This window comes from Eulemur rufifrons, chromosome 29, assembly GCF_041146395.1.
Source record: "Eulemur rufifrons isolate Redbay chromosome 29, OSU_ERuf_1, whole genome shotgun sequence".
NCBI lineage: Eukaryota > Metazoa > Chordata > Mammalia > Primates > Lemuridae > Eulemur > Eulemur rufifrons.
Window position 1 is genome coordinate 35,210,823 of NC_091011.1, and position 15,713 is coordinate 35,226,535.

Genomic DNA, 15,713 nt, shown 5'->3' on the forward strand with positions numbered 1-15,713 from the left:
GTTTCCATTTCCAATTTTGCATTAGAACAATAGTTGGCTTTCAAAATGATGCACAAACGAAGACTATTATTAAGGTAATATTAGTACAATAATTACTTCTACTACCACCAGCTGCTCAGCATATATTGAATACAGTGGTTCAGAAGCACTTGACTTTTCTGCAAAATCAAATCTGAAGACTTGAATTGAATTGGAGGGTACTACTTAGATATGTTTTTCCCTATCCGGGATCCAGAAAAATGGTTAGAGTTAAGGGATTGTGTGTAGGAGCAATTGAGATTCTTAGTACTCAAATGACTTCTTCCAGACTAGGTTTTTCTCCTGAGTTGACTTTGGGACTATGGAATCACACCCCTCTGAGTAAGGGTCTTGTGACTTTTTTGATAAGGTAACACTACTCAGAGTGACACAAATGCCCATTGTACTTTAGAGGTTAAATATGTGAAATTGGGAGGCCCACCAGACCGAAGTCTGAGTACTAGCCTCTTACTGGCTATGCGATCTTGGGCAGGTTATTTAAACTGGTATGCCTGAGCCTCTTTATGTATGACATGAGGATAATGATAATACCTGCCTATGCATAGGTATATGGTGCAATTTCAATAAGATAATTTTTAAAGTATATTGCGTAGATTCTGGCAAATTGTAAAGCTTCCATAAAGTATTAAATGTAAAGGGATAATGGAGTTATGTCTTAAAGTGTCTTCTAAAAGTAGAAGTTAAATGAGAAGTGAGTAGAATAATAACAACAATCATTTAATATAGCACTATGTGTGAGGTGGTTGTTAGCCCTTTGCATATATGTATTGGAAACAAAGATGAATGACCTGACAGCACACACATTAGGCTTCAGACTTTCTGGAAAAGTAATTGTTGGGAGAAGTCTGTGGACTCAGGGATGGGCAGTGTCTACTGCCTTATGTAGCATTGCAAATGGATCTTCAGGGCTGAATATTAAAATATTTGTGCTATGCGATGTTTAAGCTGTGTAATTAGGGAAGCGTTGATCCTTTCCTTGGTGCGATAAGGGATGGGGATTCAACATCAGTGTAACATTGCAGAACCTTGGTTATAGTCCTATTCTGCATATCCAGCATGTAAAATTGGGAGAATATCAAGACCTCCTTTGATATAATCAGGTCTAAGTCCTACGGTGGCAGTTTATGGAATGGAGGGCCACTAGTATGATCCATCAGTTGAGCATTCATGGTTAGGATTTTAAAACTTACATAACACAGCAGACTGGCAATTTGATTCACTTGTCACCTCAAACCTCTACCAAGATTGATTCCCCTCAAGCCTTCCAAGAGATAACCTATAGAGATTAGCCTAGGGAGATTTAAGCCTTATCTTTTACATATTAACTTATTCAGTCCTCATATTAATTCTGTGACATATTCACTCAGTCAGCTGAGCCACAGGGTAACTTACCCAAAGCCACACAGAAAGAATATTCCAGAGGTAGAGACAAACCCAGGGAGTTTGGCTCTAGAGTCCAGGCTCTTCAGTACAAAAAAAGCTTTTTAAGCTTTTTAAACTTATTCTAAGAAATAAAGAATATGATAAACGCTGAATGTTATGTGAACTAAAGACTTAATTGTTAGCATGTCTGCAGAGTGGAAAGAAAATACATCTCTCTAGGACTCCTTTGTTTATACCCATATTAGTGCCAGTGTTTGAATGGGAGGTAGGTGAGAAATTGGTAGATTCAGATTCAGAGATGACCTAGCTAATGTGTTCTGTAAAAGGAGGATTGACTTTTCAGAAACATATTTTGAACCTCTGACTCATAGTACTTAAACCAAAGCCTTGCAGCCTTAGTTAAGCCTGAACTCTTCTTGAAATGAAAACTTTTTGACAACCCATCTCTCTGTCTAATATCCATGCTTTAAATAGTATTTTTGAATATGCACGTGTTTGCATTTAGTTTCTGGTAAATATTTTCTAAATTCTTATTTGTTATGGTGTAAGGGGAGTTTCATTTCTTTAGTGTACTACTTTAATTTTACTGAACACATTGGAAGGTTGTTTTAAATTTTGTTTAAATGTTCTTTGAACCGAAATATTTACAGAACAAGAAGTTCTTCTAGCCAGCAGATTGTTCCGTTTGTTGTGTTTGAGTGTGGAAACATTAGGAATGACAGCGTAAGATGATGCCATAGAGCTTTTTCATAAACACCCTAATCACATTGTCTAATGTGGTCTTTGTTTATTAAAGGTGTCAAAGATTTCTTTGCTATATTTAGGTAAAATCTGAATTTCTTTACTCAAGCATGGAAAATATTGATTGTTTTCTGGTTGGGAGGAAAGCAGTATGACTAAATCAAAGAAGTACACTTAACTGGAAACAATTATTAAGAGTCTCAATTTCAAGAAGAAAAGAATTGCAGTTTGGATTTTGTGGTTTCTTTTTTGAAGAGGGTACAAAGTACTAATTTTTAATACCTTTTATAAAAATATTGTGTGTGCATTTCTGTCTTATTCTATGGGCATAGGTGATGAATGACTACGTTTTAATTGGAGTTTTTAATTTGTCAAAAATGAGCAAATATATTTTAATTATATTTACAGCAACAATACTATGTAGCTGAGCACTGTGCTTTACATATATCTATATCCTATATTCTAAGAGTGCATTATTTTCTTAAGGTTTAAGAAATACATAAGCTTTAAGCTTGAAAGAAACAAGAGGATATTGAAGTCAATATGTGATGAAGTTGTCACAGGCATGGATGAGCCAAATGTTTATGACAATAGAGTAAAATGACCTTAGAGTTGAAGAATATTTGTGTTGAAGGGTGGAGTTGGATGATTAGGATTTGAATAGGTACAATATAAATAGATAATGGAGTATTTTAATGACAAAGTCACTGTTTTAGATTTAATCTAAGAAATTACACATAAGTGTCATGTATGTATATAAAGTTTCATGTTCTTAATGAGAAAAATGAAGTTCTATCAGAAATACTAATCTTAAAAACTCAACATTTAGGGAATACTTTCATTTTTTAACATGTACAGTATAAAAGTAAAATAAAATAATTCCTTGAAATATTTAAAAATGGTAGTGACAACCAGGTAAACATGATAGAGTGAAGATCATTTATAAAATCCTCCTTCTCCAGTGCTTTAAAACATAATAAATGAAGCAAGCAAAATTACTAACAGTAACCAAACAAAGGTAAGGGATTCAATACTTAAATCTTAAACAATAACAGTCAAGAAAGAAAGTGAAGATGACAATCTGGCTCAAGATGTCTTCTAAACCCTGCCAGTGGATCTCTCAGACGTTGTAATGGGGAAAAGGTGGTTCATTAAATCCAGATAATTCTTCTATTTTTAACTTAGAAACAGATTGAGGGGCTTACGTAAAGGCAAAGGATATGTCTTAGAAAAATACTCTAAAAGTAGAAAAATCTTTTCAATTTTCCGTGGCATCTCAGCAGAAGCAGGGAAAGCTATCAGTGCCTATCAATTTTTAACTAACTCATAGAAAATAACCAGGAAACTATACAATTTATACTAAAATAATTGTTATGCACACAAAGCAGAAGAAGTAAATCTGGAAGAAATCACAAGTCTTTCCCTCCCCCCAAAATATCCTCATATCTTTTTGTTCTATAGAAGAACTCGGAAAGAATCTGAATTTAAGAAAGTTAAAAACTCAAAAGATGGCACTGCAAGAGATTAATGCTGATTGAATAACCAAGGCAACAAAAATAAGACTAGTACAGCACTATTACAGAATTAGACCATTAGAAATAGGAACAGAATATAGCAAAAGTCAAATTACTATTGTAGAGGGAAAAATTGAGATAATCGTGTATTACAATTAAAAATTAAATGGTAGCTAAAATAGATTAGATGTGAATGATGATAAAGACATCCAACATATGGATATGTATGTCAAGTAGAAAAACCAAGAAAAGAAATTCTTCAGGAAGCTGGAAGAAAATTTCCTTGAAATGATCTGATTCTGTATGACCTAAAGGGCATATTTTCAGGAAAAATTGAGAAATAACAATTGGCAATAAAACTGACTCTGATTTAGAAGTTCTTCATAAAGAATTTAGGAAGACACCTAGGTGCAAAACCCCATAACATACAAAATTTATAAAGAGAAGGATAGCTTGTCCTGTTATATAGCCACAATAGTCCCTCTGAAAATAATGAAGCATTGTCTACAAACTTCGGAGGCAATGAAAGTAGAATCCAATAATTTTACCGAAAGCCAAATTGTCCTTTAGGAATAAAGAAAAAAGGAAAAAATGTCAGATGAGCCATCTATGAATATTTGGAAGAAACTGCTTGACATTGGTATCTTCCCAATAAAATGATGAATGGAGGATGGGTGAATGACCAATGGGGTATAACAAGCATCAGGAAAACATGTAACTTAAAGGTGGTGGCACAGTGACTACAAATCTGTAAAGGAAAGAAAGTGTGAACCAAATTTTTATTCCCACTGGAGTGATTCTTGACGCATGAAAGCAAAAACTCTATATAAAATGAAAAATGTTAAGACTTCTGTAAAAAAAAAAAAAAAGGAAGAAAAAAACCAAACACAGACACACACACACACAAAAAAAAAAAAAAAACCCAAGAAACTACTTGCAGATGTTCATCCAATAAAGAAGTGAATTAAAATGACTTTAGAAATAGAGTAATTTTGTCAAAAAATTTTCCTTTGAAGGTAGATATATTATGTGAATTATGGCTACAGTATAGAATATGAATCTATATAAATTATAAAATAATATGATTGACTAGAATGAAGCTGTGGGTGGGAGTTAAAATGTACTATCTCTTCTCTCACAGAAGGAAATCAGTTAATACTGACTTACAAATTAATTGTCCATTGTTTTCATCCTGCCCGCGATATCTTCTTTTAACCTTTAGAACCTAATTAAACTTCTTGGGGTGAAGAATTATCTGAAGTTTAGCAGTGCCTTCAGTTTTACTTCATTTGGTTTTCTTTGACTAAAATTAAATAATTAAAAATGATATGAATAGTATGATTCCTTTTTAAAATAAAACATTTATGATTTTAGTCCTTCATTCTTTTGTCCTTCTAGCCTATTGTATTTATTATTCATTAAGCATTGTTGGAATGATACTTACCTGACATTCAGAGTAATTATTTCTATGTAGTGGTATTTTTAGATGAATTTTTTTAACTTTTAAAAAAACTTTTCCACATTGTTAATTTTAAGAAAATATACCATTTTCCTTGACACGAGTCCGTTTTTTTTCTGTAAAAAAAAAAGTATTGATGGAAAAATTTTTCTTTTTAAACTCTCAAGACTTTTCTTTTTAAACTCTTAAAACATGTATATTTGTGTCCTCAATGATCCCAGACTCTGTCCTGAAGAATTTTGGTTTTTTTAATCCTTGAAAAGCTAAATCAGAATGTTGTTCATGTTCTCATCCTAAATCTCATTTATGTATATGCAAAAGGATCTGAAAGTAAGTCATTTTTTTCTAAATTCAGAATTCAGTTGTGCGTATTTGTTGAAATTAAGATTTGATATGGTTGCTTTATTTTATATCTTTCAAATCAGAAACTTGGCAAGATGTGAGATTATACCCTATTTGCATGCAAGTATGTCATGTCAGCCTGACACAGAATCATAGATATTGGCAGGAGACCTGAGATTACAGGGTCAGAGAACAGACAATTTATTACAATGATAGTAGCAGAAATTACAATGTTGCACTGGTTTTCAGAGCTACAGTTCTCATGCAGAGAGAAAATTAGGGTTAGTTGGTGCCAGGCAGTGTGATGATTTAAAAAGATCCTGGATAGTAAGTAGGAAACGCTGGCCTTATGCAGACAAATCAGCACATCTTCCCCTTAGGAGAGAGAGATTATCCTTATTATTCTGGAATGTCATGCAAATCTGCTGCAGGAAGAGAAATGTCTCCATCTTTATTTTCTGGAAAATAAACAGATCTACTCTAGGAAGAGACATATCTATCTATGCAAGTCTGCATGTTATGCAAACATACTTGGAAAAGAATCTGGAACAAGTTAGCTGTTAATGCCTTTGAAAATGTTCAGATACATGAGAGACCCTTGAAAAATTGTCTGCCTGCAATGTGTAGAAGATGTTACTTCTTGATCAAGCTTAATGTTGCAGAATGGAAGCTGATTTATTTTTTGTTGTTGTATTAATATGTAGTTAATGACTATAGAAGGGTGTTTTTTTGATTTTTAAAAATCTTTTTGAACTTTGTGCTCAATAAGATCGACAAACTGAGCTAAAATTCTTATAACGTATGAGCCAACTAATTTCTTTAGCAAAGCTAAGACCTTGAAACCTTTACTTCCCTTTCTCATTCTCCAGTATTTTGTCAAAGTTATATAAAATTACGCTACTGAATACATAATTCTCTTAGAGGTACAGAGTTTGATGTTTTATTTAGGAACAGCATTATATTTTAGAACTTTAAATTGTAAAATATTGTAAATGTAATGCCAGTATGAATCACTGCAATGCGAGTTCATGTGGAATTATAATGGAAATGTAACAGATCTGTTGTCTAGTAATTCTTAAGTTTTTCTTCATATTATAATAGAAAAGTCTTGAAGCATGTTCATTAATATATTAAGCTATGTATCATAAAACTCTTATTAGGAAAGTTTCTGTAATATATGTCCTATCCTTTTAAATCTAGTCTGGGACTACTTCTTTAAGTTCTTTGACAGTCTCTCTTTCATAGTCTCTTTTATCATTACTCCAGTTCAAGTCTTGTTTCTTACACTTAAATTGTCGAGATAGTTTGTTACTGCTTTCCCTGCCTCCATGTTTAGTGAAGTTTATTCATTGTAACTGTAGTGTTTACCATGCTTCCAGATGCTACCAACCATCACTGCAACCTTTCTATTTTAGTCCTTCAACATCCTCTGCAATACTTCTTTGTATAAGATAAACCAGACTACTTGCCTGTTCCTGAATGAATATATATGTATAGACACGCATACATACACACAGATATATATATTCATTTTTTCCTATCTGAAACAATTCCCTATATACGGATTTGCTAAAATAATATTCATCATTCATGGCCTAGTTCAATGTTTTTTTCTTGCTAGCCTGACAAACTTAGTCCTGAATTTATTTTTATATATGGTTCTTGGCTTTATGTGTCTTTCCTATAGCAATTATGTGTTCCTTTGTAATAAAAATGTTTATGGTCATGTTTGATCAGTCTAGTGTGTAAGCTGTTTTTCTCCTGTGCGCTTTTTTCTTAGCATGTGAAAGTCACATCTGGGGCTCTGTGTCATGCTGGTGGAGATCTTCAGCAAATCATCTTAGAACAATGCTATAATTTTGTTTGTGTGAATGTAAGTAGTCAACACAAATGATTGAAAGCACTTGAGGATGTATGCAAATGTAATTTGGAAGAGAAATTTCTCTTGATTCTTAAATTTTGAATATGTCATTGTGGCAGGAGTTGTATTATTTAATATTTATTAGAAAATTTTATTTTTTACCTTTTGAAATAGGAAAATAACACTTCCTAATATACTATTTCCCATAATGAGAAGACATTGATTTTTTTTTTTGACAATATTTCCAATTTTCCATTTTAGTATAAAGTGTATAGTAAGACACATTAAGTAGAAAATTGAATTAATGAATAGTTCAAATTTTAATACCTACAACATCATGGGCATTTTTAAAAATTGTTTAAAAATTAAGTTTGATAAATATTTTGAATGTTATATAAAATGTCTCCTTGAATTAATGTTTAAATCATTTAAGAACTTCTCTTCATTTCCTTTTTTATTTCCTTCTTCTCTTTTAGGTTATGACCTCTGATTTTCAAGAAACCCAGAAGTTACTGAGTATACTTGAAGAGAGTAATCTTTCTATTTTATATCCAGTTGTTGTTGTTTCAGTAAGTGAATCAGTGCAGCTTTTTCTCACACTTGTGTTTCCTTCTTATAACTCAATGTTTATATTTAACAAAATTTCATCCGGTTGAAAGTACCAACCTAAACTCAGAAGAAAACTCTTCCCTTCTTTGTGGATTCCTCAGCTTACTCTCTTGTATCACTTATATGACTGAATGCTTTTGTTAATGCAATCCGTTTAGTTGAACTGACAGGTTAGGAAAACTAATTCAACTTAGAAACTGATTACATTTTTCTCCCTTCATTGAAATTGCAAAGCATATGGCTAAGTTGATTAGTTGTTTGGATAATGTGAAAGAGCTTTACTTAGTAAATTTCCAGAATGCTGTTAGAGAGGAAATCCAGAAGTTAAAAATGAGAGGAAAAAATCTAATGAAAGAAAATTTATTCTTCGGTTGTTTCATCTTCTCTGGTCCATGGAATACAAACATAGGACAAGATAAACAGATTAAAGAGAATTCCTAGAAGAATGGCCCAGGAAAATTTTAGGGATATTTTTCTGTGAAAGACTAAAAGTATATGTTTACTACAGAGTTTACTTGTTTAGCCCATGAAACTATACAGGAGACAGAAATATTAGCAAAACGAGGAAGGAACAAGATCAGAAGCCAAGCCAGCCAAATTGGCTGACAAGCAGGATCTATAGTCAGTAGCATTTTGCTGTGGAAAGGGGTTTCCAAACATTAAGTTCTCAGAAGTGCTTAGCAATTGCCAAGTTCCTAAAGCTCTAGCCTATCCCATAGTGTGGGAATTTATGGTAAGTAATAAAGATAATAATTTGCAGTATAAATAACTCTGGGCTGAGCAATGCAAGTAGAAACAAATTAGCAACTATGGGAGGTTTAATTAATTCACTGGCCTGTTATATTTCGTTATATGCCCTAAAGATAATTTCCATGGGTGTACTTTGTTATGGAAACTGAAGGTCCACACGTGACCGATTTTCACAGAATCATAGAAGCTTTGATTGAGCTTTTTAGGAAAATTATGGAATGTACCAATGCTGGAAGGCTCTATGGCTTTGTAGGATAGAGGTAAGTTCTCAGACTTCCATGTTTGGCTCTCTTTTCCTTTCTCCATGTTTACTTGCTTAGAAATCTCATTTGTTCCATGTTTGTAGATATGCTGAAGAGGCAGTACCATATAGTGAAAAGAGAAAGGGCATTCAACTCAGATACTTCAGTTCCTTGGTCAAGTTACTTAATGTTTCTGAGGTTTGGTTTCCTCAGTGTAGAAATGAGGCTAATATAACTCTACTTCTTAGGTTGTTATTATATAAGGATTAAAAAGAAATGAATACACAATGTAATTTATAGCACAGAGCTGGGCCCTTGGCAGGCATGGGGTGTTAGTTTTAATAGTGTAGCTTCCCTTCTTTCCACTTTGGATAAGACAACTGCACATTCACATTCACTGGTCTCTTCTGATTCCTGAGCTTTAGTCATACATTTCCCAACATTCTACTTGGTACTTCCATTGGATTACTTTGGTTCTCAAATTTAGCATATCAGATCTATCCCAAAGGCATGTTCTCCAAAAGTTGACTTCTCTTAATGGTGGTACAGTTGGGGCAATATGGACACCGAGGTTGGAATCTGTCTTCTCATTTTTTCTTTTTAATTTTTATGGGTGCATTATAGTTGTATATATTTAAAGGGTACATGTGATGTTTTAATATAGGCATACACTGTGAATTAAGAAAATCAGGGTAACTGGGGTATCCATCACCTCATTTATCAAGTTTTCCTTTTATCTTTTCTTTCTGCCTCTCTCCACCAAATGTGCATGTGCACACACTTATTTTTAAACTGATGGTTCTTCTATTCATTGCTACTGTTGTATCTCAACCCCAGTCCTTTCTATTGCTCCTATAAATATTTAAATTTAGTTTTCTCTTGAGTTTCATTTCATGTGCTCCAGTAAATGCTGGAATTGTTTGGCTATCTGGTGTTATGTGTCAAACTAAGGGAAAAGATGGACAATCCTCCAGTTTTGGTGGAAATGTCTCTCAAAATTAGTTCGAGAATAATATAAGTCTATATAGTATAAATCTATATACTAAAGCACCATAAAATGTTTATTTTAAATTGGTGGATTGTCACTCCATAAGGAATATTTGTATGAAGGCATATTTCATTTTATTCCACTTGGCAGATATTACATTTTACAAATTGAAGTTTTGTGGCAACCCTGCATTAAGCATGTCTATCAGAGCCATTTTTTCAACAGCATCTACTGACTTTGTGTCTCTGAGTCACCTTTTGGTAATTCTTGTAATATTTCAAACTTCTTCATTATTATTTTTCTATCTGCTATGGTCTGTGATCAGGGATTATTGATGTGACTACTATAATTGTTGTGGGGTGCTGGGTACTATACCCATATATGATGGTAAACTTAATTGATAAATGTTGTATGTGTTCTGACTGCTCTATCAACCAGCTGTTCCCTAATCTCTCTTCCTCTCCTCATGCCTCCCTATTCCCTGAGATACAGCAATACTAAAATTAGGCCAATCCATAACCCTACAACAGCTTCTTAGTGTTCCAGTGAAAGGAAGGGTCATGTGTCTTTCACTTTCAATCAAAAGCTAGAAATCCTAATCCACAGCAAGGCCCTAATGCTCTTCAATTCTATACTATGAAGGCTTAAGAGAGGCCATGAAGCTATAGAAGAAAAATTAGAAGTTAACAGAGGTTGGTTCATAATGTTTAAGGAAAGAAGTTGTTTCCATAACAGAAAAGTACCAGTTGAAGCCACAAGTGCTGATAGAGAAGCAGCAACAAGTTATTCAGAAGATCTAGCTAAGACCATTAATGAAGGTAGCTACTACACCAAACAACAGATTTTCAATATAAAAGAAAACAGCCTTCTGTTGGAAGTGGATGCCATTTAGGACTTTCATGATTAGAGAGAAGTCACTGTCTAGATTCCAAGGCCAGGCTGACATTCTTGTTCGGAGCTAATGTAGCTGGTGACTTTTAAGTTGAAATCAATGCTCATTTACCATTTTGAAAATCTAGAACCCTTAAGAATTATGCTAAATCTACTCTGCCTGTGCTCTATAAATGGAACAACAAAGCCTGGATGACAGCATGTTTGTTTACAGCATGACTTACTGAATATTTTAAGCCCACTGTTGAGATCTACTGCTCAAAAAAAGAGATTCCGTTTAAAATATTACTAATTGGTCATGTACCTGGTCACCTACAATCTCTGATGGAGACGTATAATAAGATTAATGTTTTTTTTCATGCTTTCCATCACATGGATCAAGAAGTAATTTAGACTTTTGTGTCTTATTGAATAAACATGTTTCATGAGGCTGTAGGTGCCATAGAGATAATGATTTTTTCTGATGAATCTGGGAAAAATAAATTTGAAAACCTTTTTGGAAAGGATTTACCCCCTAGATGTCATTAAGAACATTCATGATTCATGAGAGGAGGTCCAAATATCCACATTAACAGGAGTTTGGAAGAAGTTGATTACACCCCTCATGAATGACTTTGAAGGTTTCAAGACTTTAGTGGAGAAAGTAACAGCTGATGTGGTAGAAATAGCAACAAAACTAGAATTAGAAATAGAGCCTGAAGATGTGACTGTATTGTTATAATTTCATAAAACTTGAACAGATGAGAATTACTGCTGATGGATGAGCAAAGAAAGTGATTTCTTGAGTTGGAATGTACTCCTGGTGAAGATGCTGTGAACCTTGTTAAAATGACAATAAGAGGTTAGAATATTACACAAACATAGCTGATAAGGCAGTGGCAGGGTCTAAGAGGATTGACTCCAATTTTGAAAGTTTTTCTGTGGGTCAAATGCCGTCAAACAGCATTGCATAGTGCTGAGAAATCATCCCTGAAAGGAAGAGTCAATTCAGGAAACTTCATTGTTATCTTTTTTTAAGAAATTGCCACAGCCACCCCAACCTTCAACCACCACCCTTATCGGTCAGCAGCCATCAGCGTGGAGGCAAGACCCTCCAATGGCAAAATGATTGTGACTCACTGAAAGCTCAGGTGATTGTTAGTGTTTTTTAGCAATGAAGTATAATTGAAGTAAGAATGTACATTATGTACATTTTTTTAAACCTATGCTAGTACTCAGTAGGCTACCATATAGTGTAAACATAACTTTTATATGCACTGAGAAACCAAAAAAATTGTGTGGCTGACTTCATTGTGATATTTATTTTATTGTGGTGGTCTGGAACTGAACCCATAGTATCTCTGAGGTATGTCTGTGCACAGGCAAACTTAATTTGATGACATTAAGGGTATTATTAAGTGGAAAATATTATTAGATTATATCTACAATCTGTACTTAGACTAGAGTAAATAACTAGAAAGGGTGCAGTAAAGAATGCTGGCTTCTTGAATGAGGAGACACGTGTATAATCTCTGGGTGTTTGAATTGTCCTATAAATGATCATGAATATGGTTGATCGGGCTCCATCCTTTTTCATTCTGTTACCACTTTCACCAAAAATGGCTATAAGGCCATCTCAGCTTTCTTGTTAATGAAAATTTGACACAACCATTTAAATATCCCTCAAACTAATAAATGTGGAAAAAATATTATTATAAAAGTAAAATGAAAGGCTTAAATTGAGGTCTAGATATGTTAGTTTGCTCAAAGGATAAAAACATATATGCCTATTTTATTTCACTGTATAAGTATGTATACATATATAATTGGAAGATGTTATATGTAATAGATACCTCAGAGGTGTCTCCTTTTCTTCTATCTGAATTTGCTGGAAGATTAAACCAGGAAAAAGAAAAAGGCTCTACTACTGGGACCTTTTTTTTTTTTTAATAAGATTTTTATTAAGCAGCTTTAAATTATGAAAGAATGGTCAAAAAGGAATCTGATTATTTGCTTCCCTAAACAAGTAGATTTCATTCATCAGAAAATTTATTTCAAATGACATCAATGTCATGTAGGAAAATATGTCCCTTTTTAGTTTTGGGTTATATGATTCAATAGATTTTGAATGCATGTATTGTAAATGTTTAAAGGCCTATTTTGTCTTGGATGAGTTGTAGTACAATGGTCCTTGTTCTTGCACAAGGGTTATCAACTTCTAATTTCAGTCCATCTGAAGAGTGGAAGGCTAAATAGGAATGAGCCAAATGTAAAGGAAAATTGTGGATATTAGATGTTTTTGAGGTTTTTCAACTGCGAGACTAGTTAAGATTGCATTTGCAGTGTCATAATGTTTCACTGAACAAGGACAAATATTTAAAGGAAAATGAGGCCAAACATCAGTTTAGCTGGGCATTTGGCAAAAACAACATTGAGTTAGAGTCTAAGTGGTAAAAATTATTCTCAGGCCACAGTACTGATGAAGCCCCCATTGTCCCTTACATCCTCAAGTAGTATAGAAAAATATTTTGGAATTGTCTGGTATCTGTCACTCACTAGACATTCAAAAGAGCCATGTGACTTTGAACCTCATCCAGAATATTTATCTCTTGGAGGAAGCCAAGAACTGAGTGAGTGAACAGTTAATGGTGTTTGGTTCTTGGTACATAGGCATTTAAGCATAATTAGATTTTATTTTTAGATTCTGCAGAGGTTTTGACTGCACAAAGATCAACTTCTTCCTGGCTTTTGTGAAATGGGTTAGAAGATATTTAATACACAAGAATTTTGTTATCTAAGATGAACTGGCAAAGCCTATTACTTTAAGATCCATTTATTTGACAGAAGTTATTGTTAACCTTCTGTACTTTGAGTTTGTGAGGGGGTGTATAGTGTTGCTATCACCTTTGTCAGATTGCATCTCTCAAAGAGAATTATCTGCAAGTTCTTTGTGGAGTGATCTGATGTAACAGCTATGAATGAGGAACATGTCCAGTTCTCTCTTATCTATTCTGATCATATGCTTTTGTTCACTATTTAAATAATGATTAATGAATACTAAGAAAAATAAAAGTAATATGTGTTAAATACTAAAAAGTAAATTAATGAAATTTCTGAAGTAGAATTCTCTTAGAATAGGCTTTTACCTAGATTAAACAAGATTCAAAGATGCTAAGAGTCTGAATTATAGACTAAGTTCCTTGCTTAGAAGTTAATGACCAGAGAGTTGTTTTTCCTACCAATGGAAAAAGGTTTTAGGAGGCAAAACTACCTATAGTTGTTTTTCAGCCAGGATTATGATTAACCAATTGTAAAACCATCAAAAATACCTTCCCAGATTCCAAAAGTAAATTAGAGATTCTAATTTACTTGGTTCTGGCAAGGTTTCCAGAAAACATCATTTGCTAGTATCAGATGAAATAGCAGGCAATATATATATTCTTATTTGAAGCTTTTTAAAAAAAATTATCATAGCTAATTCACATGATAGGTGCCAAGTAAGTGTTTAATTGTTAAAAGTGGGAAGAGACTGGCAACAAATCTAAGTAGTTCAAAATACAGAAGGAAACAAACTTTTAAATTACACTTGATAAACTGGCTAATCACATTTTCCACAGCAAAATAATTTTACTGTAATTATCTGGATAATTACATGAGAGCTCTACTTTTTTCTACTTATGTAGACAATAATTTTATTGGTGCTTTATGAGATAGCAATCTTTCCATAAATTTAATTTAGCAAAAAACATTAATTGCTAAGTAGAATTTGAATGTGTTGAGAAACTTAACTAACCTTCAAAAGTATCTAATTTAGTTCTAGTTTCTTAGAAGTAGTTTATTGACATAAGGATCAGAATATATGATCTTTAAAACACTTCAGAATGTTTAGTATTTGAACATGTCAGCAAATAAAAAAATATAGAAAACCACCATCCATTGACACTTGATACTTCCACATGTGGGGGAACTGTCACAGAGATACAAATTGTTTCCAGAAGGTTCCATAGCTCACCAATGGCAGAACTAGGAACAGAATGAATCCAGTGTGTAATGTATCATATGCGCTTGTTACTTTTATATTCTTATGAATGTGTTAAATAAAATGGAAAAAGATTAAAAATTTGCATACATATATATATTTAACGTTCCTTCTTAATAAAGAACAAATGACAACTGGAAAAACACGATTCCTTCTTTTAAGTGCTACTGGCTTCTTTAGCTTTACAGGGTATTGAGCCTCTACTGAATTTAAATTATAAAAATCTATGGTGCTGTTTAATTTTTTACCAGATCTCTGACATGTATCTTTGTCATCATTTACTTAACTGATTATTCTATACATTTCCTCTTGTTAATCCTATTAGTACTAGACTAAGAAAATGTGGCTGGGTGCAGTGGCTTACACCTGTAATCCTAGCACTTTGGTGGGCCAGGGAAGGAAGACTGAGATCAAGAGTTCAAGACTAGCCTGGCCAACATAGTGAGACCTTGTCTCTACAAAAAAATTAAAAAATTAGGTGGGCATGGTGGCATATGCCTATAGTCCTAACCACTTGGGAGGCTGAGGCAGGAGGATTGTTTGAGGTTATAATGAGCTATGACTGAGCCACAGCACTCCAGCCTGGGTGACAGAGCCAGATGTCATCTTTTTTTAAAACAAAAAAAAGTGTTATCAAGGCATATGTTCTTATGAAATAAACATAAGAGATGGCTGTTTTAATTCTCACTGCCTCTATATTGGGTTTACTTTTTACAATCTGTGGCAGGTCCCTAATAGTTCAAATTTTCAAATGGATAGTGTATGTGTATTTGTATCTATAAGTGTGTAGTAGACAATGATTGACCTTGGGAGCAAGTCCAAATCCCTGCCCACTCCAGTCTCAACTTACTGCTGCTGTACTCTATCGATTCTATT

At 33.5% G+C, this 15,713-nt stretch overlaps 1 protein-coding gene across 3 annotated transcripts in view; it reads left to right on the forward strand.

Moving 5' to 3' along the window:
• Positions 1–15,713, forward strand: part of CRPPA (CDP-L-ribitol pyrophosphorylase A) — a 245,672-nt gene that overhangs the window by 126,953 nt on the left and 103,006 nt on the right. For all 3 annotated transcript variants that reach the window (XM_069461928.1, XM_069461929.1, XM_069461930.1), the window contains 2 exons: positions 7,259–7,351; positions 7,816–7,908. In XM_069461928.1, the coding sequence (XP_069318029.1) occupies positions 7,259–7,351; positions 7,816–7,908 (186 nt within the window). The remainder of the gene's footprint in view (positions 1–7,258; positions 7,352–7,815; positions 7,909–15,713) is intronic.